Source organism: Schistocerca serialis, chromosome 1, assembly GCF_023864345.2.
Source record: "Schistocerca serialis cubense isolate TAMUIC-IGC-003099 chromosome 1, iqSchSeri2.2, whole genome shotgun sequence".
NCBI classification, from domain to species: domain Eukaryota; kingdom Metazoa; phylum Arthropoda; class Insecta; order Orthoptera; family Acrididae; genus Schistocerca; species Schistocerca serialis.
The window spans coordinates 650,535,450-650,562,034 of NC_064638.1; the positions used below are offsets into that span (position 1 = coordinate 650,535,450).

Genomic DNA, 26,585 nt, shown 5'->3' on the forward strand with positions numbered 1-26,585 from the left:
ATTCTTTTCTTGTCCAAATTATTTATTGTCCACGTTTCACTTCCACACATGGCTACACTCCATACAAATACTTTCAGAAGCGACTTCCTGACACTTAAATATATACTCCATGTTAACAAATTTCTCTTCTATAGAAACACTTTCCTTGCCATTGCCAGTCTACATTTTATAACCTCTCTACTTTGACCATCATCAGTTATTTTGCTCCCCAAATAGCAAAACTCATTTACTACTTTAAGCGTCTCATTTCCTAATCTAATTCCCTCAGCATTTAATTCAACTACATTCCATTATACTCGTTTTGCTTTTGTTGATGTTCATCTTATATCCTCCTTTCAAGACACTGTCCATTCTGTTCAGCTGCTCTTCCAGGTCCTATGCTGTCTCTGACAGAATTACAATGTCATCGGCAAACCTCAAAGTTTTTATTTCTTCTCCATGGATTTTAATACCTACTCCGAATTTTTCTTTTGTTTCCTTCACTGCTTGCTCAATATACAGATTGTCAAACATCTAACATCCCATGACAAAAAGCATACTTCTGAAATAAAACAAGAACTCCCTCTCTAAAAGCCCAATGCCCAAACAAATCCAATTTCTCTTCACCATTTACACTGGCTGAATTGGATGAGGCCTTGAAACAAACGAAACATGGTAAAGAGCCTGGTCTGGCTAATATACACTCCCTTCCCAACCACTGCTTCCCTTTCATGTCCCTCGACTCTTAGAACTGCCATCTGGTTCCTGTACAAATTGAAAATAGCCTTTCGCTCCCTGTATTTTACCCCTGCCACGTTTAGGATTTGAAAGAGAGTATTCCAGTCAACATTGTCAAAAGCTTTCTCTAAGTCTACAAATGCTAGAAACATAGGTTTGCCCTTCCTTAATTTAGCTTCTAAGATAAGTCGTAGGGTCAGTATTGCCTCACGTGTTCCAACATTTCTACGGAATCCAAACTGATCTTCCCTGAGGTCGGCTTCTATTAGTTTTTCCATTCGTCTGTAAAAAATTTGAGTTAGTATTTTGCAGCCATGACTTATTAAACTGATAGTTCGGTTATTTTCACATTTGGGATTGGAATTATTGTATTCTTCTTGAAGTCTGAGGGTATTTCACTTGTCTCATGCATCTCGCTCACCAGATGGTAGAGTTTTGTCAGGGCACACCCATAGCTGTCAGTAGTTCTAATGGAATGTTTGGTACTCTCAGGGCCATGTTTCGACTTAGGGCTTACAGCGCTCTGTCAAACTCTTCATGCAGTATCATATCTCCCTTTTCATCTTCATCTGCTTCCTCTTACATTTACATAATATTTTGCTCAAGAACATCACCCTTATATAAACGCTCTATATACTCCTTCCACCTTTCTGTTGTCCCTTCTTTGATTAGAACAGGGTTTCCATCTGAGCTGTTGATATTCATACAAGTGGCTCTCTTTTCTCCAAAGGTCTCTTTAATTTTCCTGTTGGCAGTATCTATCTTACCCCTAGTGAGATATGCCTCCACATCCTTTCATTTGTCTTCTATCCATCCCTGCTTAGCCATTTTGCACTTCCTGCCGATCTCATTTTTGAGACATTTGTATTCCTTTTTGTCTGCTACATTTACTGCATTTTTATATTTTATCCTTTCAGCAATTAAATTCAATATATTTTCTGTTACCCAAGGATTTCTACTAGCCCTCGTCTTTTTACCTACTTGATCCTTCACTGCCTTCACTATTTCATCCCTCAAAGCTACGCATTCTTCTTCTACTGTATTTCTTTCCCCCATTCCTGTCAATTGTTCCCTTATGCTCTCCCTGAAAGTACCTACAACCTCTGGTTCTGTCAGTTTATCCATGTCCCATCTCCTTAAATTCCCATCTTTTTGCAGTTTTTCAGTTTTAATCTACAGTTCATAATCAATAGATTGTGATCAGAGTCCACATCTGCCCCTGGAAATGTCTTACAATTTAAAACCTGGTTCCTAAATCTCTGTCTTACCATTATGTAATCTATCTGAAACCTTCCAGATCTCCAGGCCACTTCCATGTATAAAACCTCCTTTTGTGATTCTTGAACCAAGTGTTAGCTATGATTTAGTTATGCTTTGTGCAAAATTCGGTCGGGTGGCTTCCTCTTTCGTTCCTTACCCCCATTCAATATTCACCTACTACGTTTCCTTCTCTTCCTTTTCCTACTGTTGAATTCCAGTCACCCATGACTATTAAATTTTCACCTCCCTTCTTTATGTGAATAATTTCTTTTATCTCATACTACATTTCATCAAACTCTTCGTCATCTGCAGATCTAATTGGCATATAAACTTGTACTACTGTGGTAGCCAAGAGCTTCGTGTCTATCTTGTCCATAGCCGGCCACTGAGGCTGAGCAGTTCTAGGTGCTTCAGTCCGGAACTGCGCTGTTGCTACGGTCACAGGTTCGAATCCTGCCTCGGGCATGGGTGTGTCTGGTGTCCTTAAGTTAGGTTGAAGTAGTTCTAAGTCTAGGGGACCGATGAACTCAGATGTTAAGTCCCATAGTGCTCAGAGCCATTAGAACCATTTTTTTCTTGGCCACAATAATGTGTTCACTATGCTGTTTGTAGTAGCTTACCTGCACTCCTATTTTTTAATTCATTATTAAACCTACTCCTGCATTACACCTATTTGATTTTGTATTTATAACCGTGTATTCACCTGACCAGAAGTCTTGTGCTCCTGCCACCGAACTTTACTAATTCCCACTATATCTAATTTTAACCTCTCCATTTCTCTTTTTAAATTTTCTAACCTACCTGCCCAATTAAGGGATCTGACATTCCATGCTCCAATCTGTACAATGCCAGATTTCTTTCTCCTGATAACGACGTCCTCCTGAGTAGTCCCCGCCCGGAGATCCAAATGGGGGACTATTTTACCTCCAGAATATTTTACCCAAGAGGATACGGTCATCATTTAATCATACAGTTAAGCTGCATGCCCTCAGGAGAAATTACGGCTGTAATTTCCCCTTGCTTTCAGCTATTCGCAGTACCAGCAGAGCAAGGCCATTTTGGTTAGTGTTACAAGGCCAGATCAGTCAGTCATCCAGACTGTTGCCCCTGCAACTACTGAAAAGGCTGCTGTCCCTCTTCAGGAACCACGCATTTGTCTGGCCTCTCAACAGATACCCCTCCATTGTGGTTATGCTTACATTGTGGCTATCTGTGTCACTGAGGCACGCAAGCCTCCCCACCAACGGCAAGGTCCATGGTTCATGGGGGTTCATGATAACGATAAAAATGACCATGAAAAATTTCTTATTATAATTACTTAATCAGACAGGTAGCGAACTTTCACACAATAACACATGCGAGGCAAAGTGCATTTCTCTCTACATGTAACAAGAAAAGTTTTGTACGGATCATTAGACAACAGAACTGCTAAACCATTGATTTGTTGCTAATTTCAGCTGCTAAAAGGGGAAAAATCTTTAATGTTAAGCCAAATAACATAACAGACTGTATGTTAATAATTGAGAGGCAATAATTTGGGAAAAGGAGGAGGTAGTCAAATTAGTAACATGTAAGCATCAATTTTCATGTCATACATTGCCAAATTAATTAGCTTCCCCAACCTGTGCCTCATGCCAGAATGGTTATCCTGTGCAGTAGCTGTTGCTTTTAATCTAATATGAAGCTATACACTAACAATACTTCATATTAACTGTGACTCGTGCATTCCTTGATAGTCAGTGACCCAGACTAGTGTATGCGTTTTGCCAATTACATTGGCTTGTTCACCAATGTAACAACAAGCAGTATTAATAAGTCTATCGTAAAAATGGTTTGAGCTTAAGGTAAAACTCACTAGAGCAGAACGAAAGCATTTTTCTGTGTGCTGCACTACTTTCAACACTGCTACTGATGGTGAAACAAATAACCTCTGTCAACCTTCATAGTAAAGGCAGCTTTATTTGCCACAAGAGTCTTGCAGTAAGCGTGATCATTTGGGCACATTTAGGGAACAGTAATAAGCTCTTTGCACTCAGCACATCTTGTGTGGTGTGGTTGTCTTCAGTCCTGAGACTGGTTTGATGCAGCTTTCCGTGCTACTCTATCCTGTGCACGCTTCTTCATCTCCCAGTACTTACTGCAACCTACATCCTTCTGAATCTGCTTAGTGTATTTATCTCTTAGTCTCCCTCTACGATTTTTACCCTCCACGTTGCCCTCCAATGCTAAATTTGTGATCCCTTGATGCCTCAGAACGTGTCCTACCAACTGGTCCCTTCTTTTTGTCAAGTTGTGCCACAAACTCCTCTTCTCTCCAATTCTATTCAATACCTCCTCATTAGTTATGTGATCTACCCATCTAATCTTCAGCATTCTTCTGTAGCACCACAGTTCGAAAGCTTCTGTTTTCTTCTTGTCCAAACTATTTATCGTCCATGTTTCACTTCCATACATGGCTACACTCCATACAAATACTTTCAGAAATGACTTCCTGACACTTAAATCTATACTCGATGTTAACAAATTTCTCTTCTTCAGAAACACTTTCCTTGCCATTGCCAGTCTACATTTTATATCCAGCACATCTTAATATTGCATAATCTTTTTCACATTATATCCTGATATTATTTATTATACTTTATCCAGGAGTTCGCTTAGTAGTCCTGAATCAAAAACCTCAAAGAACTAGTATCATTACTATCATCAGTGAACGTATCACTTTGCTTCTTATGGAATTTGAATTCATGAAAGCTGAAGGAGCTCATTTTCTCAGTGTCATCTACATTACTCTTGTCACTTGCAGTAACATTGTTCTTGAGCAACATTATTCTCAGAGTCGGCTAGAACAGTAATGTGGTGGGATTATTGTTCCAACCAAACCTAGAACTGATGCAAGAAAGAAAGAGTTCTAGATGATCTTGTGAGAGTTTGTACGTTAAAAAATACTTTAGGGGTTCAGTATCCCAAAACAGAAACTCCTGGGACGGATTTCTAATATCATGTATGCACATCAAAAATCCCAGCACAAATGTTTGTCGTGGTGTACTAATGCACACACCATCAATGCTTAATGTTTGAAGGAAGTTTTCTGCACAGCAAAGAAAATTAGTCCATAATTTACATTTTCAGCTCTCAAAGATTGTTTGAAGCCCTTAGCATGAACATTGCTAGAGTTGCACTCATTAAACAGTTTATCAATAATTCTGATGAAGTGGCGGAGGCATCTGAAAATCTGGGTGCTGGGAACTCTCTAGAAATTCAGTGGCATAAGCAACACTGGAGCTCATTGTCTGGGCTGCTAAGAGACTTTCATTGTCTTATTGTAAAAATTCAGCATCAATAGTTAGAAGAGTTCAACGAGGCTTGCTACTAAGATTAACAGGGGCCTAAGGCAATACCCCAAATGATGCTTTGGGCAAGGGGAGCCTTTTACTGGTTAAGGAAAGGCAATCAAATGGGAGTAGAGTACGAAGGATGCTTGGAACTGAGGGCAGTTTGAAAAGGCAATAAAAGATCGCATATTACAACTGTGCAACTGAGGAAGAATGAATGGGGCACTTCGGCCACTGACAGGAGAATACATGAATTTCTCCCTAACACCAGGGAGAGATTAAAAATGAGATTTCTTAACCCATCAAGTGGATTGATACATTACCTGACTGGCCATTGCCCTTATGCCACATATCTATACAAAATCAGAAGACAGATGAGTGATAGCTGTGCCTGCGGCAGTGTGGGCACTCCGGAACACGCATTGTGAGGCTTACACTCTATGAAGATGCAATGGGTAATGGATGTCAGGTATTAAGGATATGGAATCCCAAAGCTGAGTCGACCTGGTGCGTCTTGGAAGGCCAAGTAAGACTTCACGAGGCATTCAACCATAAGTCATTATGCTTCCGTCCAGGCTAGACAATGTACAAAAGATTGAGGTTGGCGACCACCAAGTGAAATACTGTCTCCAGAATCTATATTGCATTAGTGCAAGTGATTATGGAAGTGCGGACTGTAAGAAGTAACAGTGATGGATGGAAGTACTCGCTTCAATGGAAACGTTGCTGATGTGCTGCCCAACGCGCAAGGAATCCAGCAGACTATGGCTGTTGACCATGGTACCATGAGGGCGGATCCAGCAGTGGAAACAACCATGTACAAGTTAAATGCACCAAAATAAATGAAAAAAGAGAGAACAAATTCTAGTGTTTGTAGTAGATTAGTAACTGGGTAATTGGTTTTTTTTTTTTTTTTTTTTAGAGAAAAATTAAGTATCAGAAATAAATAATTAATACATAACTTATAACTATCGAAGGAAATGTGATTTGTATGGCCTGTTTTAGCTTTTTAGATAATAAACTGTAGTTATGAAGAATACATAAATAAATTCAGAAATTCACATGTAAACCAGAGACTGAATTGGCAGATTTTAAAGATTCACACTCTTGCAGATAATGTAACTTCCAAATAAAGTTCCACTTCATATCTCCAGCTTCACAGTTCATAATTTTCTTTTCATTTGAAGTATTATGAACTAATTTCAGAGTAGGGCATGTATAAAGAATTGCATGAACATTACTGTCATTGGCAGGATGTTTGAAGTAAGGGGCAAAATTTTCCTGATTCAGTGAGCACCCATGATTTTTCAGTGTCTGAATGTTGACAGCAGTGCCATGACATGTCACTGACCTCATAAGAACAAATACAGAAAACAGTTCCAGTGTACACACACTCACAGTTTCAGCCATCACATCTAATGACATTTTATCCACAACTAAATATGCCGTTGTGCATTTAAACTTTTCTGTATATGACACCATCTGAAAAACTTCAGTAGCCAGTTCTTCATCTATATTCACAATGTTGCCCAGATCATTATAGCCTGCATGCACTTTTTTTATTGTCCCACACAAGTTGCTTCCTAATTGACAAACTATCAAAAATAAGTGCACACTCTTTAAGGTATCATTTGTCAATTGTATTATATTTTACATAGTTAAAACTTCTTTTAGATAGCCAGGTTTGCAATTTACTGATGACACCCAACTACGAAGAATGCTGGGTTGGGGCAAAAGAAACGTAGAGCGTACAAATCTATATGCCATAGGAGAATAAAAATGCAGAGTGAGGGCAAATTATTTGGTCCATTTACTGTATTGCGTGGATTGCTTCTCTGCACCACTGGTTTTCCATTGGGTAGCTGTAAAGTCTAGAGAAATGTCGCTAAAACGTTCCTGAAGAACTCTTTCCAGACTGTCATTTACACAGTTTCTTCTTTTCAGGACTGTAATCTATTCTGCCATTGTTTCCACCTTTTTTTCACACTGCTTAAGTTTCATCTGCAATCGTCTGACTTTTTTCCTAAGGGCCACAATTCTGAGAGAGACATCAGTCTGAACACTTGTATTACACTTCTCATGATTGCCATCAAATTCACACAATTTATTTGTGGTTTGTGTCTAATTCCTTTCCTGAAACAAAATTAAAAGACTCCATCAGCAAAAATTACAAGCTCTAAAAATTCAGAAAGACACATTAACAGTAATGTGTACCCTTTTGCTAGTTAAAAACTTGGTTTTACCTCAGAAACTGATGATTTATTCCAAACAAGTTGCCTTGTCTGATTGATTTTCAATTGCAAATGGCCAGGAAAACTGAATAAACCTGGTATAGCATCTTCCTACAACACCTGTCTATCAGCTCTTGGTCGAAAATATAGCTGTCTTTTGTAAATTGAGAGCTACAAGTGATGCCATGTTTCGATGGAGTCCAGTATTCCCTTTGTACTGTATGCGCCAATTTCTTTAAAAGCTCTGAACATGAACGAGCAAAACTGGAAAGATATTAGATATCTTTTCATGGGATTCGAATTTCTCGAACACGCTATATATATTATAGATGGAATTGAATACACTTCCTGTTCTCAATCAGTTACTGCATCGATATGCAACACAACTCTTGACCATGTTTGTTAAGAAAGGAAACAGAATCACTTTAAAGTCACAAGCAAAAGAACAACAAAAAGTACTACTGCCCTGTTACAATAAGGCAACTCCACCAAAGACCATCACGGTTTTCTAGGCAAAGATGCCTTTCAGTAGTCTCTTCAGTTAAGCATTGAACTCACTGGGTACAGCCTATGTTCAGACTTGTGGATCAAAATACTTGTTTATTGAATTTTGACATATGATATAACTGGCAGAAAATACCACCTGTAACAATTGGTGATAAAATACCATGTAACATGTGGGTGAAAACATGTAGGTTCAACAGTTTGTAACCACCTCTGCTGTTCTAAGGTGTTATTGTAATTGCTCCACTTCGTAGGTTTTAAAGACAGTTTTGTATCAGATTTATCTGCACGAATCCACGTTCTCCTTGTAACAGAGCAGTTAAAACTTTTTGGTTTGGAATTGATATAGTTCTCATTCATGGAGCAGACTTACCATAATTTTTTAAAGGCAATATATCTCTTCTCTTTTTACTCTCTACTGATAACAATAGTGAAATTATAGCTCAGTAACAATTCATTTGGTTTATTAACCATTAAAGTACAGCTCAAATGTCAGACACTTCATGTACACTGTTTCAGTATCTTTACCTGATATCACTCGTAGGCAGCTAGCCTGCTGTTTGCATTTTTACAATAGACGGAATAAGTTGCAATAGCTGAAGAGCCTCTAGCACTATTATTTTATTCTGTAACAACTGAAACATCATCTTCTCCTATGTAAGAACAGTAGCCAGCAGTGACAGCCATATTCTTGTTCGTAGTACAGTCCCACTATATCATACTGCTAAGTGCTGCAGACCGTCCAAGGAGAACCTGCAGCATTTCATTACAAATTATGGCACAACTTTGCAGAACAAAAAGTATAACTGAAGCACCATTTGTAGCTAATGACTTATATTTGAATGTGCAGAGGATATTAATTGTTCCAAATTCTGTTCTCTTATACCGTCCCTGTTTATCTGTATGTACATAATAATGCATACTTTAGGAGCAAAACTAGCTAATGACTGAATAGCAGTGACATTGAGTTATTGAAAGGTGCATGAAAGAGACTGAAACAAACCCCTCCCCCAACACACACACACACACACACACACACACACACACACACACACACACAGACTTGTACGGTTACATTGCATTGACTGAGTACACTGTGCTGGGGCTGCAGTTCTATTCAGGTGGGGTGAAGGGTTGTGTTTAATGGGGTGGGCAAGGGGACAAGGGTGGTGGGGAGTAGGAGGGAGGGAAGGCAAAAGATGGATGATGACTGGGAGGGAGGCAGCAGATGCAGGGGTAGGAATGCGACCCAGGCACCTGCTCCAGCAGAGGTGGGTTTGTGCAGCACATGATAACAAGCGATGTGGAACAGTGGATTGGGAATGCTGGCACCAGTGTCACACTCCTATACTGTGCACCTGCTGCCTCTCTTCCATGCGTCAACCAGCCTTCCACAACCCTCCCTCCCACTCCCCAACTCCTTTCCCCCCTGTCCTCTCCAACCAACACAACCCTTCACCCCAACCAGGCTGCAGAAATACAGCTCAGGCATAATGTATTTTATTCTTGCATGTAATTCTCACTTGCAGATTTTTCATTGTTTCAGTGATCCTTGTCGTGGTTTGCAGCAACCTTAATTTATATACACCTGACTTTTATGGTGATCTTGAGATGCTGTTACTGCCCCTGTGCCAAAATATGTAATAATGTCAGGTGTTAATGCAAAGTTTCCTAGAGTGCCAAGAAAAGGCGTGACAATAAATGAGTTCTTTGCTCTATGTAATTTTCTCCTGATAACTTAGTAAAACCATGTTGTTTTAAAAGCTAGTGATGAAGTAATGTGTATTCATTTTTTATTCATGGACATTCTTACAGTTTTCAGTGTCTTAAGTTATCTGATCTAGTTGACTAAATTAGTGCCCGAAAGGTTTGTTCTACATTGTGATCATGGTTATGAGTAATCACTTGTTTCATATTGTTCCAGGAAAGAAAAATTGTTGTCACTAAAGATCATTTGAACTTATGATTACAGATTACACCAGTTCTTCAAACACAGTACTACAGAGATCAGACTTTTACTGAAAAAGCACTTGTGTTGCAAACTATAACGAATTTTCTTAATGTCTGCAATAACAAAGGCCTGGTATCAGAAGGTATTTATATGATTCTGAAGCAGTAAAATAAAGTAGTGTGTTTTCCTATAAAATGGTTGCATCCATTCTCATTTATTTTACTTTTATTTCAGAAGCAGAAGAACTGCTACAAATTCGTAGAGATTTGTGTTCCTTATATTTAGATGCAGTTGTGACAGAAAATGAAGAGGTGTTAGTTGAAGCTCTTTGTGGACTGAGTATTATTATTAACTGTTTAGATAGTAATAGCCGCTGTAAGCTGTATGACATTTTAGCTGGTTGCCTCAAACAATCGAAAAAGAAAAAGTTAAGGTAACAATTATTTCTTTGATTATTATTGCTAACCCACACTGATGTTATCCTGTTGATGGGCCCCAAATAGAAGAAAATGAATAGTTACATCAGTTCTAATTTTTTTTAATTTCAAAATTTTAGGCTTGAAGCCATTACGTGTTTTAAGAAACTGGCCAAAATACATACAGAAGAGATTATGAGTAACATGGTTAACTGTAAACTTCAAGTCTTTGAAGGTAAGATAATGAACTTTATGCTTTATGAATCATAAGCAACTAGTTTACTAAAATAAAGGTTTTGTGTGTGTGTGTGTGTGTGTGTGTGTGTGTGTGTGTGTGTGTGTGTGTGTGCGCGTGCGCGTGTGCGTCTCTGTCTGTCTGTCTGTCTGTGACTTACCATCATAAAACATTTTTATATTCATGACCTTATGTACATCACAGAGTTTTAAACATAGCTGCTTCGTTCCATGACCATTTATAAATTAAACTAAATAAGCCCCCGGTCACAGTTTTTAGTCTTTTTGACCAGGTTTTAACACTTCTACGAGTGCCTTCGTCAGAAATTAGATATTTAAAGTGGCTTATAACATAAGTACAAATTTAAGGAAAATTTTTTTTTGTATAATAGTGTAAGTACAAACTCACTGTACAAGAAAGAGAGAGTGCTTATATGTCACGTATAAAATACGGCTTGTTATTTATGTCGAAAATAGCTAGAAATTTGCAGCAGTGAAGAGAGACAGAGTTCTGGAACTGGAAAGACATAATTAAAAACATGCCGTGTGTTCCACATAATTCGACAGACTCTCAACACGATCCATAATATATGCCGGATAGTCTTGGAAGTTCATCGGCAAAAAAATGTTTCGTTTATCATCTGGCAGGTTATGTGGTGCATCACACAAGAAGATTCACAAAATGCCTTCTAAATGGAATTTTATTTATTTATTCGTGCAGCTCACATGCAGTTTAAAATTACAGACATATAACATCAGTAATACTATATATAACAGGAATATGAAAATACAAAACTACATATAAAACTAATTAAATGTCAATATCTAGGTTTCTAATCTATATAAGAGCCGTACCATCAGCTGTCATGAGGTCGCTCCAACTCCCCTGGCAGGAACGTAAGGGCATTCATCTCTGATGTGCTTGATTTTCTGGTTCGGAGTCCCACAGTCACAACCAGAGACTACTCTGCAACACCCCATTTGTAAAGAGTGTCTGCGCATCGTCCATGCCCAGTGTGAGCTCTGTTCAATTTGACACACAGTTTCCTGTCGAGTTCTGTGCTAGCAGTATCACAGTTATACTTTTGGAACCACTCACACACTTCAGGATTTTCAATAAGTTGACAGCTTTGGTTCTACAGGTCTCTCACCCACAGTATTACTGGCATCTAGCTTTTCTGCTTGCCATATTGGTGGGTTTCTTGAACGGAGTCTTTTTTGTTGTAAACATGGTATGTCTTCCTGTATGGGTAAGTCCAGGTTCTTCTGTATCTTGCGGTATTCCTTAAGCAAGGCGTCGTTTCTTCTGTGGATTGCAGGTGGATAGATGTTACTCAGCAGAGGAAGCCAATAAATCATTGTTGGTCGGATTGCCCCAGTTATTCAACTGGGTGTCGATCAAGTTAGTTTTTAACTGTTTAGCCACACTGGGGCACAATATTCGACTGCTGAGGAGACCAGCACAATGGATGATGTGCACAAGGTATCTGCTGAAGCTCCCAACATCATTCCGCACAATTTTTGAATGATATTGTTACAAGTTTTTATCTTGGCAACAGTATTTTCAAGATGCTTTCCATGTGGAAGGGTGCATTCAAAGGTGACTCAAAGTACTTAGGGTACTTGTTAAGGCGAAGAGTGTTTCCATTAAGTTTCAGTCTGAGCTCCGCATTAGCTTGTTCGTTTGCTAAATGGAATGGACATGCTTCAGTTTTACTTGTACTGGGTTTGTTGCAACATTCTAAAATAGGTGCTCATAATGGCTAGATCTTCTGTGAGAATTGTCTCGGCTTGTCCTAGGTCCTTGGTTTTACAAGCAAGAGTGATATTGTCTGCGTCCTTGGTTTTACAAGCAAGAGTGATATTGTCTGCGTATATTGACCTGGTATGGGTAGATCAGAGAGGTATAGGTTGAATAATAGGGGGGCTAAGACGGGGCCTTGTGGTAGACCATTACTTAATTTCCTCTCCTTGCTCACATTTTCTCCCAAGTAAACATGGAAATATCTATTGTTTATCATGGCGTCCTACGGATCGGTGCATGGAATGTCAGATCCCTTAATCGGGTAGGTAGGTTAGAAAATTTAAAAAGGGAAATGGACAGGTTAAAGTTAGATATAGTGGGAATTAGTGAAGTTTGGTGGCAGGAGGAACAGGACTTCTGGTCAGGTGACTACAGGGTTATAAACACAAAATCAAATAGGGGTAACACAGGAGTAGGTTTAATAATGAATAGGAAAATAGGAATGCGAGTAAGCTACTACAAACAGCATAGTGAACGGATTATTGTGGCCAAGATAGATACGAAGCCCACGCCTACTACAGTAGTACAAGTTTATATGCCATCTAGCTCTGCAGATGATGAAGAAATTGAAGAAATGTATGATGAAATAAAAGAAATTATTCAGATAGTGAAGGGTGATGAAAATTTAACAGTCATGGGTGACTGGAATTCAGTAGTAGGAATAGGAAGAGAAGGAAACGTAGTAGGTGAATATGGATTGGGGCTAAGAAATGATAGAGGAAGCCGTCTCGTAGAATTTTGCACAGAGCACAACTTAATCATAGCTGACACTTGGTTCATGAAGGCTGTATACATGGAAGAAGCCTGGAGATACTGACAGGTTTCAGATAGATTATATAATGGTAAGACAGAGATTTAGGAAACAGGTTTTAAATTGTAAGACATTTCCAGGGGCAGGTGTGGACTCTGACCACAATCTATTGGTTATGAACTGTAGATTAAAACAGAAGAAACTGCAAAAAAGGTGGGAATTTATGGAGATGGGACCAGAGGTTGTACAGAGTTTCAGGGAGAGCATAAGGGAACAATTGACAGTAATGGGGGAAAGAAATACAGTAGAAGAAGAATGGGTAGCTTTGAGGGATGAAGTAGTGAAGGCAGCAGAGGATCAAATAGGTAAAAAGACGAGGGCTAGTAGAAATCCTTGGGTAACAGAAGATATATTGAATTTAATTGATGAAAGGAGAAAATACAAAAATGCAGTAAGTGAAGCAGGCAAAAAGGAATACAAACGTCTCAAAAACGAGATCGGCAGGAAGTGCAAAATGGCTAAGCAGGGATGGCTAGAGGACAAATGTAAGGATGTAGAGGCATATTTCATTAGGGGTAAGGAGATACCTTTGGAGATAAGAGAACCACTTGCATGAACATCAAGAGCTCAGATGGAAACCCAGTTCTAAGCAAAGAAGGGAAAGCAGCAAGGTGGAAGGAGTATATAGAGGGTTTATACAAGGGCGATGTACTTGAGGACAATATTATGGAAATGGAAGAGGATGTAGATGAAGATGAAATGGGAGTAACGATACTGCGTGAAGAGTTTGACAGAGCACTGAAAGACCTGAGTTGAAACAAGGCCCCGGAGTAGACAACATTCCATTGGAACTGCTGACGGCCTTGGGAGAGCCAGTCCTGACAAAACTCTACCATCTGGTGAGCAAGATGTATGAAACAGGCGAAATACCCTCAGACTTCAAGAAGAATATAATAATTCCAATCCCAAAGAAAGCAGGTGTTGACAGATGTGAAAATTACCGAACTATCAGTTTAATAAGTCACGGCTGCAAAATTCTAACTCATTTCTTTACAGACGAATGGAAAAACTAGTAGAAGCCGACCTCAGGGAAGATCAGTTTGGATTCCGTAGAAATGTTGGAACACGTGAGGCAATACTGACCCTACGGCTTATCTTAGAAGCTAGATTAAGGAAAGGCAAACCTACGTTTCTAGCGTTTGTAGACTTAGAGAAAGCTTTTGACAATGTTGACTGGAATACTCTCTTTCAAATTCTGAAGGTGGCAGGGGTAAAATACAGAGAACGAAAGGCTATTTTCAATTTGTACAGGAACCAGATGGCAGTTCTAAGAGTCGATGGACATGAAAGGGAAGCAGTGGTTGGGAAGGGAGTGTATATTAGCCAGACCAGGCTCTTTACCATGTTTCGTTTGTTTCAAGGCCTCATCCAGTTCAGCCAGTGTAAATGGTGAAGAGAAATTGGGTTTGTTTGGGCATTGGGCTTTTAGAGAGGGAGTTCTTGTTTTATTTCAGAAGTATGCTTTTTGTCATGGGATGTTAGATGTTTGACAATCTGTATATTGAGCAAGCAGTGAAGGAAACAAAAGAAAAATTCGGAGTAGGTATTAAAATCCATGGAGAAGAAATAAAAACTTTGAGGTTCGCCGATGACATTGTAATTCTCTCTGAGACAGCAAAGGACTTGGAAGAGCAGTCGAACAGAATGGATAGTGTCTTGAAAGGAGGATATAAGATGAACATCAACAAAAGCAAAACGAGGATAATGGAATGTAGCCGAATTAAGTTGAGTGATGCTGAGGGAATTAGATTAGGAAATGAGACACTTAAAGTAGTAAAGGAGTTTTGCTATATGGGGAGGAAAATAACTGATGATGGTCGAAGTAGTGAGGATATAAAATGTAGACTGGCAATGGCAAGGAAAGCGTTTCTGAAGAAGAGAAATTTGTTAACATCGAGTATAGATTTAAGTGTCTGGAAGTCATTTCTAAAAGTATTTGTATGGAGTGTAGCCATGTATGGAAGTGAAACATGGATGATAAATAGTTTAGACAAGAAGAGAATAGAAGCTTTTGAAATGTGGTGCTACAGAAGAATGCTGAAGATTAGATGGGTAGATCACATTACTAATGATGAAGTATTGAATAGGATTGGGGAGAAGAGAAGTTTGTGGCACAACTTGACTAGAAGAAGGGATCGGTTGGTAGGACATGTTCTGAGGCATCAAGGGATCACCAACTTAGTATTGGAGGGCGGCGTGGAGGGTAAAAATCGTAGAGGGAGACCAAGAGATGAATACACTAAGCAGATTCAGAAGGATGTAGGTTGCGGTAGGTACTGGGAGATTAAGCAGCTTGCACAGGATAGAGTAGCATGGAGAGCTGCATCAAACCAGTCTCAGGACTGAAGACCACAACAACAACAACATCATGGTGTTGATGAGAGTTACAGTTTTTCGGCATTGGATAAATTTTAGTAATTTGTATATCATCCCTTCTCTCCAGACTGTGTCATATGCCACAGTTATGTCTACGAACGCAACAGATGTCTTCATGTTTTTCTGGAAACCATCCTCTATGAAAGTTGTTAGGGACACTATCTGGTCGCAGCAACTTCTCTGGGACCTGAAATCCACTTGCTCAGCTGGAATATGTTCGTGGATGAAGCCGCTAATTCTGTTATAGATGAGACTCTCCAAGAGTTTATAAGTACAGCTCAAAAGGGAAATTGGTCTGGAGCTTTGTGGGTGGTCAGCTGGTTTACCCGGTTTCAAAATTGCCACAATTTTTGTTCTGTTTAGCTCATTGGGCAGTGATCCACTATTTAGAATGTTAGAGAAGAAGTGGATCAGCCTTTTTTTTTTCACCATTACCCATGTTCATCAGAAATTCTGGGTGTATATTAGGCAGACCAGGCTCTTCACCATGTTTCGTTTGTTTCAAGGCCTCATCCAATTCAGCCAGTGTAAATGGTGAAGAGAAATTGGATTTGTTTTGGCATTGGGCTTTTAGAGAGGGAGTTCTTGTTTTATTTCAGAAGTATGCTTTTTGTCATGGGATGTTAGATGTTTGACAAATAAAAATTCTAAATGGGAATTCATCTGAGAAGCCACTCTCTTTATTGATGTCTAGTAATGATTATGGCTCTTCTACAGGAAAGACATTGCTTACATACCCATTGAAAGACATCTTCTGTGTTTTTATCGAGGTGGAAAAATTCATCACGGTAAAACTCCTTCAGAACAGTTTATGGAACGATATTTTTTTTATGAATGTTTAAATAGTTTGGATGACATTAGTGTTGAAATATCTAAAATTGGGTGTGTGAAGATCATGTGATGGACATCATTCCTAAGCTGATTCTTCATTATTTGAAATGCCAGTTTTTCATGGGTCTTAAACAAATTCGGAGAGAGCTGAAGTCTTCAAAAACTTCGAAGACTGCCTGGAAACTGTCTAAACTAATGGACAGCTGACGCATGCTAAGGTTAGTTAACTATATCCACATACCTTTCATTTCATTATATAAATTTCTTGAATGAATCAGTTCATGTACTGCAATTGCTGTGGTAATATGAACTTCCTTGGGTCACAAACAGCGCAGGTGACATCTTGCAGTGGAATCGGTGAACTAGGAGAGTCAGCAAACTTTCTCTTCTGCTCACTATGGTATATGTTTCTTTGTTCTAAGGCACCAGGTCCCACTGTTGAGTTCCTCAAGGAAATGTGCTGGCATCTGTGGCTCAGATTCCCCTACCCCTTGTTTAATTGGCATTGTATTTAGTGCTGCTTCTATGCTGACCAGTATTGCGTTAAGACCTTCGTCATCCAATTGCAGCCATCAGAAAATCTTACTCGGACAGCATTTGACAGATCCTACCATCCGCCTCCACCATCTCCCAACCAAGGCATTTGTGGGGTAATGAATTTCCACTTGATAACTTGCTGGGCAAGATAGTCTTACGTTTTTCTTCCGGTGAGAGCACACCAGAGCTCTTTCACCTCTGTGTGCACAGAATGGAAGGTAGCAGCATTGTCAGTATATATTGTGTTGGACATTCTTTGCCTTCCCACAAACCTTTGCAAGGCTCGAAGAAATTTTTCATTTGATATAACCGAGCATAGTTTCAGTAGCAGGTCATGTGTTATTGTTCATGTGAATAGAGCACTATGTGCCCTATTCTAGTATGTTCCTGTCAGATGTGTAACGGGTCAGCAAAGTCAATACCTATTACTTCAAATAGTTCCAGTGATGCTACTCATTCAACTGGTAACCGAGTCTAGTCTCTGTTGAGCAAAGTGACCCTTCACCATCTTGCAGGATAGGCATCAGTGTAGAACATTTTTAACTACCTGTGTAGTGCTAAGAATCCAGTATCCTGTTCTCAGTTCAGCTAACACTATCATTACTCCAGGGTGGTGCTGTCAAATATGAGTCTGCTGGATCAGTAAGCTGGTGAAATGATTGTATTAGTTGAGAAGAATAGTTTGGCATTGGTCTCTGGGTAATCCCACAAACTGCAAATGTCCACTGAGACTAATAAGACCACTATCCAGGAACAAGTTGATACGAGCTATCTTTGAATTTTGTGCAGAGAACGCAGTTCAATCGCTAAATGTTGTGGAACAACCTGAGTCCATTAAGTAAGTGCTCTGTGCAAGTCTGATGCTGTCAGTTCACCAGGTGCCCCATTTTCATTTAACTGTCATTTGAAGCAAGTGTCCATCCTGTGACTTGCAGCAGTTTGCAGTAGTTAATATACCACATAACTATTAAAATAGGGAGTGCTGTTTTTACTGTGAAGAACTAGTCTGTTAATTTCTTCCCTGGCAAAGAATGGTCTTTCACCTATATAAATCATGCTACCATGTTCCTTTCTTTGTTGACAGAACGGGCTCATGGAACCATGTAGTAGCATACTGAAGTTGTGTTTGCTGTGGTATCTCTGGAGAGCAGATCAGCCGAGTTTTTCTCACCAGGGCAGTGTCTCCAGTGTGATAGATTTGTTAGTTTTTGTATACTGTTTGACACAAAGGTCTTCCATCAGTTAGGGTCATGTCATATCCATCCTAAGACTGTTCAGTTCAGTCATTTCACAATGTTGTACAACTCACATCGTGGCTTGCAGCCTTACAGAAATAATGAACTAGTCGTGGTCCAAGAAGTGTTGCTTGAAGTTTTAGCCGTGGAAGAGTTATCCTCTTAATGGGAGCTAGGTTTGTTTCTGCTGCACACTAAATGGACACGTTTGGTGTACCATACATAAGGGACTGCTGTGTAGACGTTTTCTGATGCTTGGGAAACACATCTGCATCTACAAACCACTATGAGATGCATAGCAGAGGGTACATCCTATTGTACCAGTTATTAAGGTTTTTTCCTGTTCCATCCCTCAGAACACATTCAAAGATTCCGCAACAAATCGACATCAAAGATATTGGATGGTAGTTTTGCGGATCACGTCGACTACCCTTGACTGGGCATAGTGTTTTGTTTGAGCAATCTGCAGTAGATTATAGTTAGAAGAAGGGCTAACGCAGCTACAAATTCAATATAGAATCTAACAGGGATTCCATTGGGACCTAGAGATTTGTTCAATTTAAACGATTTCAGCTGTTTGTTGACACCACTGACACTAATAATTATTTCGCTTATCTTTTCAGTGCCACAAGGATTAAATTGGGGAAATTCTCCTTGGGGTTTTCCTTTTTAAAGGAACATTTGAAAATGAAGTTAAGCATTTTGGCTTTTGCTTTGTTACCCTCAATTTCATTTCCTGTCTCAGTCACTAGAAACTGGACACTAACTTTGTTATCATTGATAGCCTTTTCACATGACCAGAATTTCTTTGGTTTCTGTGGAAGACCATGTGATGATATTCTGCTGCGATAGTCATTGAAGGCATCATACATCGCTCTCTTGACAACCAAATGTGTTTCATTCAGCATGTCTCCATCTATAGCCTTATGCTTTATTTTACACCTATTATGCAGTTTTTCGTTTCTTTAGACGTTACTTTACAGGGACTGTATATCATGCAGGTTCCCTCCCATTATTAATTGTTCTACTGGTAGATATCTATTCAGTGCATAGTCAACTATTCTAACCGCATCATGGTCACTGATACCAGTTTTGTTGTGGACATCCTCCAAGAGCAGGTCTATTTGTTGCTGTTAGATCCAATATATTTCCATCATGAGTGGGGTTCCTAACTATCTGCTCTACACACTTTTTGGAGAAGGTACTTAGTAAAGTGTCACAGAATGTCTTACCATGCACACTAATAACAACACTAATTTTTCCAATTAATTGTTGGATGATTAAAGTCTATACTGATGATTACAGCATGATTGGGGAACATACAAGTGAAATGAGGTTTTCTCCAAATTTTTTGGTTACATCGGGAGATGAGTCTGGTGGGGGATTATCAATGTATGCCCACCTCTCATACTGAGTGTTGCTCAGACAATCACATTTGCAGCTTCAGTGAATTTGAGTTTCATGTCTACTAGAAGTACACCACCTCCATTTCCTGTTTGCCTATCCTTTCGATATTTTCCTGAAAAATCTCACTACTATCAATTTCAGGTTTCAATCAGCTCTCTGGTACCTAGTATTATGTGAGCTTCACCGGTTTTCATGAGTGCTTCAAACTCTGGCATTTTGTTGCAAATGCTTCAGTAGTTTACCATTAGGGTTTTAACACTCTCACCTGTGGGAGATATCTCTTTCGATCTTACACTGGTACTTGGGGGTTTCCTACAGCTATTTTTATCTGGATTGGATAGTGTGTCACCTAATCTGAAAAGCCCTTGTGTATACCCTAACACAGTCAGCTACCTGAGTAACAGCCTCTGATGTGTAGTGCATACCTGACTCTTTTAGGGGGACCCTACAGTTCTCAACCATTTGACATAAGCCCAGAAAGTTGCAGTGTAGCTTGTCACTGACTTTCAAAGTCTTTGGTTCAGTCCTTCCATTCATCACAGATCCAAAGGTCCACAATCAAATCTGGGGACAATGATGCAAATTGTGAGCATCGTCGAAACTCCATGTGCAAGGCTGGTCTTCTCAACCTTCTCTGTCAGTCACTGGAATGACCCAAGAATAACCTCAGAGCACAGACGGCAGGCATCATTTGTTCCAGTGTGTGCCACAATCTGCAGTTGGTTGCAGCCTGTTCCCTCAGTGGCTGTTGGAATAGCCTTTCAACAGGTTGAGTGAGACACCCAGGCATATACACTGAGTGAACCTGGTGCCCTTTCCTGTCCTTTGCTGTCATTTGCCTAAGAGATACTGTCATTTTCCATACATTTGAACTCCTGACAATTAGTAGACCCCTACCCTTTTGTGTCTGCCTCCTCCTGATACCAGACAAAACAGGTTTCCCCAAAGCAGGCGAAATGAGTCCCACTGACTCATTTTCAGTTTCAGTGAAAGCCAACACCTCAGATTTCTTGGTTAGGGGGACTGGTAGAACACCCTGAGTCCTTCCTGGCCCCATCCACCCTTTACAGGATGCCTAGATTACCACTGACATGCCACTTGCAGTCAGGTGGATGAGTAAAGACAGATCCTGTACTTTGTGCAGAGGAGACAGCATCCACAGGAGAGGATAATATTTACGTTATCTCTAGTACAGGTATCACAGGTACATGACTCTCCAACACACCAATTTACAGCAGCTGTCAGTCGTTTGACAGTAGTCAGGGCGATGTCCAGTGCTTACAAATGTCACCCAACTCATCCCGTGTTTGAGAACAATATTCACAATGGGGCCGCATTTTGGCTGATGCAGTGTATTACAAGACAGAGAACGAATAAATTTAAATTAAACCCACTGATTATCTTTTAATCTGTTAAGCTAAAAAGTTGCTAATTACCTATAAGAATTGGAGGAAATGCACAATGGACTTTCGATTCAGTTCCTGCAGAAACACCAACCCATTAGTCCATGTGTATGTTTGAACATGGTGGTAAAGTTGATACCCATATTTTCCATTGTCTGTCAACAGGTAAGAGCTTGTCCCATTCAGTTCCTCCTGACCAAATTTCCTGGAAAAATACATTTCCATTGAAGGGCACAGATGACAATATACCCTACAGCTCTCAGGATCTGGCAATACTGCAAAATGCTTCTCACTTAGTGGCAAGACATTCTATAATATTGTCAACGACATTGCTGTGCATAATGTTTAAGTCCATGTGTTCCAGAGGACTCCTAGTACCTCCATATCTGTAAAGTTTATGACACCTTGTGACAGCCATATTTCAGTCAGTTGGCATGAGCTTTTGACTCATTCGCCATTGGTAAGCTGAAGTGTCCTACGAGTACCATAAGCTTGTAATACAAATTAATCATGGTGCTGTCATCTTCAGCATCTGCTACAAAATCATCCATGTATATGTTCTCTTCAACAAGTAAAACGGTTCAAGGAAAATTTATTTTATGCATTGTAGCAAGTTCTTTTAGTGCGACGTCGAGAAGAAATGGGCTGCAGGTGAGTCCTAAAGGTAGTCTGGTGAAGTGATACATAATCTTTTTTGTCAATTGTGATATAGTTTCCTTATTAGTATGTGATTACTTTAAATAAATAAAAAACCCACGAGATCTCTTTCTTTCCCATGAAGAACTAACTGTAAAAATGCTTGTTTGACAGTGGCAATTAAGACTACTGGATATAGACGGAATCACAGTAAAACTGAAATAATGTCGGGAAGGAAATTAGGGCCTATTTCTAAAGAGTCATTCAGTGAATGAGCGTTCTTTTCACGTGACAAACCATTGAATGCCACCCTCTTTTTCATGACATCAAACTTTTCTTTATTTACTGCCTGAAGTGGCAGATAAACTGTGTCGCTGGATGTATGTCCAGGAGGTGCGATTTCATGTCTCTTTCTTCCACATATCTCTCTTTGATGTGGCCTTTCATTTATGCCTTGTAAATGTGTTTCAGGTTGGTGCTCTTTGTTATGTTTTTCTCCAGTGAAATAAATTTCTTCTTTGTTTGCTGAAGATTATTACATACCATAACATAGGGTTTTTTGGGGAAAGGGGCCACTCTTCTACTTTCTCCCACTAAGAATCCAACCTAGAATGGAAGGTATCAGTACAATGGATGATGTTAGCCAAATCTAAAGAGAATCTTTAACAATTTTCCAATAATAATCTGTTCCTATAAGGATCTCAATAGGAAGACCTGAGTCATTGTTTGTGTCTGCTAACTGAAGTATCCGGGTTTGCAGTAGTTTCCTTATATTGGAAGGTATAATTGGCTGCACGGCAAATGAGTATATGCTTTCAAATGCATTCACATATGTCATGGAATTGGTCCACATTCCCTTTAGAGTGATTTCTACGACTATAAGGTGCACTGAAGTTGTGGAAGACATTTCAAAGGTGCTGACAGTTAGGTTGCAATGTTCTATAATTTCTAGCTTGGCAACTTGGAAATGAAGCTCAACTGACTAAAGAATGAGTAAGTCTGCTTAATACTCAATGTCCATCACCCAAACTTGAGCTATCGGAAGATAAGTAAAATCAGGTGAATTGATGTTGATTTTACCCTTCAGAAGTAATGATAACTTTCTGAGAAGATGAAGCAGGAGTAACAGTGTCAATACAGGCAGCTTTGTGATGATGTTTCATGCAACTAGAACGTGAGACCTTGCCCTTCCTACTGCAGTTTTTAGTACTGTGATGCCGATGTACAAATATAAAACAGCGATTATCCTGCTTTAACTTATCTATACATTATTAGTTGTCAGTCACTACAGTGCAGTCTTGGACACAATGAGTGTGAGCTTCACAAATTACACAGTATGGTCATAGTTCTTGTCTGGGTTTTTGCAAGTCTTTTTCTTGCTTTGAATTTATGTGAAGTGTCACTGCAGTGGGTTTGGAATTAGAGAATGTTAGATGATTTCCGCCAGTCTTTTGTGCAGCAAGAGCACCTTGAACTACTACTTCCAAAACATTCAGTAATTTCAGCACATCTCTTACAGTTCTACTATGGGTAACCCGTTTTGGATATATTTCAGTAAGAAATTCTCAGAGCATTTACCATATGCTACAATGGCTTTTTCTAGGGCATGTTTTGCTTGAATATCGTGGTTGCATTCCAGGAATGTACAGTTCAGTGTTTCAGTTGTCACTGAGACTGTAGAGACATTAGTGCATCCAAATAATAGAGATGCACCAATATAACGTGGTTCCTATGTCTATACTGATTCAATAAATTTTCTTTGTTTCGTCATACATGTTAGCTGCTAGAGGTACTTCATCTAACAACTTTGGTTCGCCTGACAGAATCCCCAAAAGGAAAACATATTTGTTTATTGTAGAAAGCAATGGATCGGCATCTCTGCAAAAGGATTCAAACTTAGTGGTTGATAGTTTGATAGACTTGAGTACAGTGGGTTGTATGGACACTGTAAGTGACACAATATTAATCTACGATGTTAAGGCTGAATGCATATAATCAATTGCTTTTGCAGACTTCTGTATAATGTGTTTAATTTTGTATGTATATTCCTCACATATCTACACATCAGTCTCATTATCATTGTGACAGGGAAAATTGTGGATAGTGCCATCTAATGAAATGAGGTCTCTAAAGTGTCTTGAAGACTTTCCAGAAACTTCAAAACAGTTTTTCTGTAGTTAAGTCCATCAACAGCTGCACAAAACTGCGTAGTATTAGTCCTCTCATAAGTTGCCTTCTTTTCAAAGTTGCCTTATTTTCAAATTTTCTAGCTGGGTTTCTAAGTATTGTGGCATTACGTCTTATTAAAGATGACTATTGTAAACTTGTTTATGAGTGTGTTTGTGAATAGTTAAATGTCTGATAGAGAGCGTACATGGAAATGTAAAATGAATCAAACAAGGGAAACTCCAGGTACGGATTTCAGCAATGTAAGAAAAGACAGATTGTGATTTACCGAAAAGAAGACATGTCACGTTGCAGACAGGCACAATTAAAGGACACTTACATAAAGCTTTCAGCCACAGTCTTCATCAGTAAAAAAGACACACACACACATGGCATACACACACACGCGCGCGCACACACACACACACACACACACACACACACACACACACACACACACACACACACACAGAAGCAAGCACACCTCATACACACGTGACTGCCAACTCCAGCACCTTGGGCCAGAATGCAAATGTACTTGGGGTGCAAGCAGCATCTGGAAGAGGCGGGGAAAAGGAAGGAATAGTAGTGTACAGGTGGGGAGAGAGATGAACACTGTCTGGTGGAATGTGCAGGGACTAGGCTGCCAACAGACACAGTGTCAGGAGGTTGAGAAAAAAGGAGGAAGATGGGCAGATGCATTGATAAAGAGCTGCAAGTATGAGGGTGAGTCAAATGAAAACCTTAAATTTGTAATAACAAATTGACATTTAGTGCCATTATTCTGTAAGTTGGTAAGCATGCTACAAACAGCGTGCAGAGTGGCCTGTAGGTGGCAGCATAGTGCAGATGCACACATATTGTCACACTATCGGTATAAAGATAGCCGTCCCACTCGTCTCTAAATGCCTCATTCCAGCCCAGCAGTCCTACTCTAATGTGGAAAAAAGAGGCTATTGCCATAGTCTATGCTCTCCAAAAATTTCATTTTTTTTTTTTTGTATGCCTCCAAGTTTCACCTTGTTGCTGGTCGTAAACCTTTGGTTTCGTTGTTTAACCCTCACACTTCCTTGCCTGACAAGGCTCCACAAGCCTACAATGCTAGGCAGCATTCTTGTCTCACTGCAATTACGAAATCCATTTTTGATCTACATCTAAACATGCCAATGTGGACACCTTTTGCCATCTTCCCATCTTCATTCGTGAAGAATTGCTTTGTTTCCATCTTGATATTGAAATGCAGTTCATGATTTGAGGGTTTCCCAATTACAAGTTCGCACATAGCAGCTGCCGTTGCCGCTGACCAGGTTCTCCACCAGGTGGTCCGGTTTGTTCAACAAGGCTGGCCAGGTAAACCGCCGGGTCGGGCTTTGGACCCCTGTGCAACTATTTCTCCTTATGGTGTTGCTTCTCTGTTTTTGATGGTGTTTTGCTGTTGTCTGTGTAAGACCTCCCTCTCAGAGTAGTTGTTCCCCCAGTGTTATGGTGCAAGATTCTACACCTTCTCCAACAGGGCTTTTAGGGAGTTTCATGCACTAGAGTGTTAGCTAGGAGACATTTTTTTTGGACAGGGATTGATGGCGAAATTGTCTGTCTGTCTGTCTTTTTTTTCCTGGCTTGTGAGCAGTACACATGACAGCAGACAGTTTCCAGGGCATCTCTGTCGCCCCGGCCTTCTCCACACCAGTCATGGGATGCATTTATGTAGACTTTGCGGGTCCCTTCTTTAATTTGTAGTGGCTCTTATTTGTGGATGCATTTTCAAGGTTTCCTTACATTCTTCAGTGTGCGTCGACATTGGCTGAAGTCACAGTTAGTGTGCGTTTGAAGGGTTGGTTTGCACTTGTTTCTGATAATGGGCCCCAGTTTGCTTCTCGCACCTTTCAATTGTTTTGTTCCCATCATGGCATTGCACATGTTACTGATCAACCATTCCACCATCAATCAAATAGTGAGGTGGAACAATTAGTGTATACATTCAAGTCCCAAATGAAAAAAATTTGTTGTGAGTTTTCCCTGGACAATGCCTTTTCTGCTTTCTGAACATCTGTCACTTCACTCTTATGGAGGAGCGGAGCCCAACTGAGTAACTTCACAGCCAACAACCAAGCATGCTCTCCCACTTTCCGCAGCCTGTTTTGCACCTGTCGCGGTTGGGTACAGCCAAAGAGCTGGTGCTGTGCCTCTTTGATCAGTTGTGCCCCCACTCGCCACCAGAAGCTCCCAGTTTGCTGGTGCAGCCCCCAGCCCCGTAGCCCGCCTTGCCATCCTCTGCCTTGAGCCCATCATCGCCTGGTGTGGAGATGCCCCCATCCCATTGGCTGCCTCTTCCACAAGCGATGCCTTGGGATTTCAGCTTCCTGGCACCTGGCACGGGTCCATCTCTGTCATCGGCTCCATTGCCACAGCTTACTTTTCCAGCCTCTCCTGCACCCCTCACCATCATCACCACAGCCATTGATGCCCTTGGGTCCAGCTATGTCTCCTTTGCATTGTGGCTTGCCTGCTGATGATTGGCACTCTCCTTCTCGATGCTGTCATCAGGTGTCGTACGGGACAACTGCCCTTGGAATTGTCTGCATCTTCGTGCGCTCTGGCTCAAAGCCCTGATGCCTGCCTGGCACAGTGTCCCACTCCCGCTGTCAGCACCAGATGCCTCTGGTCCAGTTCCAATGGATGTGTCTCTCGTTAGGCCACCTGCGTCTCCAGGGCACCCTCTTCACACGAGGTAGAA

At 40.2% G+C, this 26,585-nt stretch overlaps 1 protein-coding gene across 1 annotated transcript in view; it reads left to right on the forward strand.

Moving 5' to 3' along the window:
• Positions 1-26,585, forward strand: part of LOC126479049 (MMS19 nucleotide excision repair protein homolog) — a 226,683-nt gene that overhangs the window by 94,312 nt on the left and 105,786 nt on the right. The window contains exons 8-10 of the mRNA XM_050103751.1: positions 10,017-10,137; positions 10,230-10,428; positions 10,552-10,646. Coding sequence (XP_049959708.1) covers positions 10,017-10,137; positions 10,230-10,428; positions 10,552-10,646 — 415 coding nt within the window. The remainder of the gene's footprint in view (positions 1-10,016; positions 10,138-10,229; positions 10,429-10,551; positions 10,647-26,585) is intronic.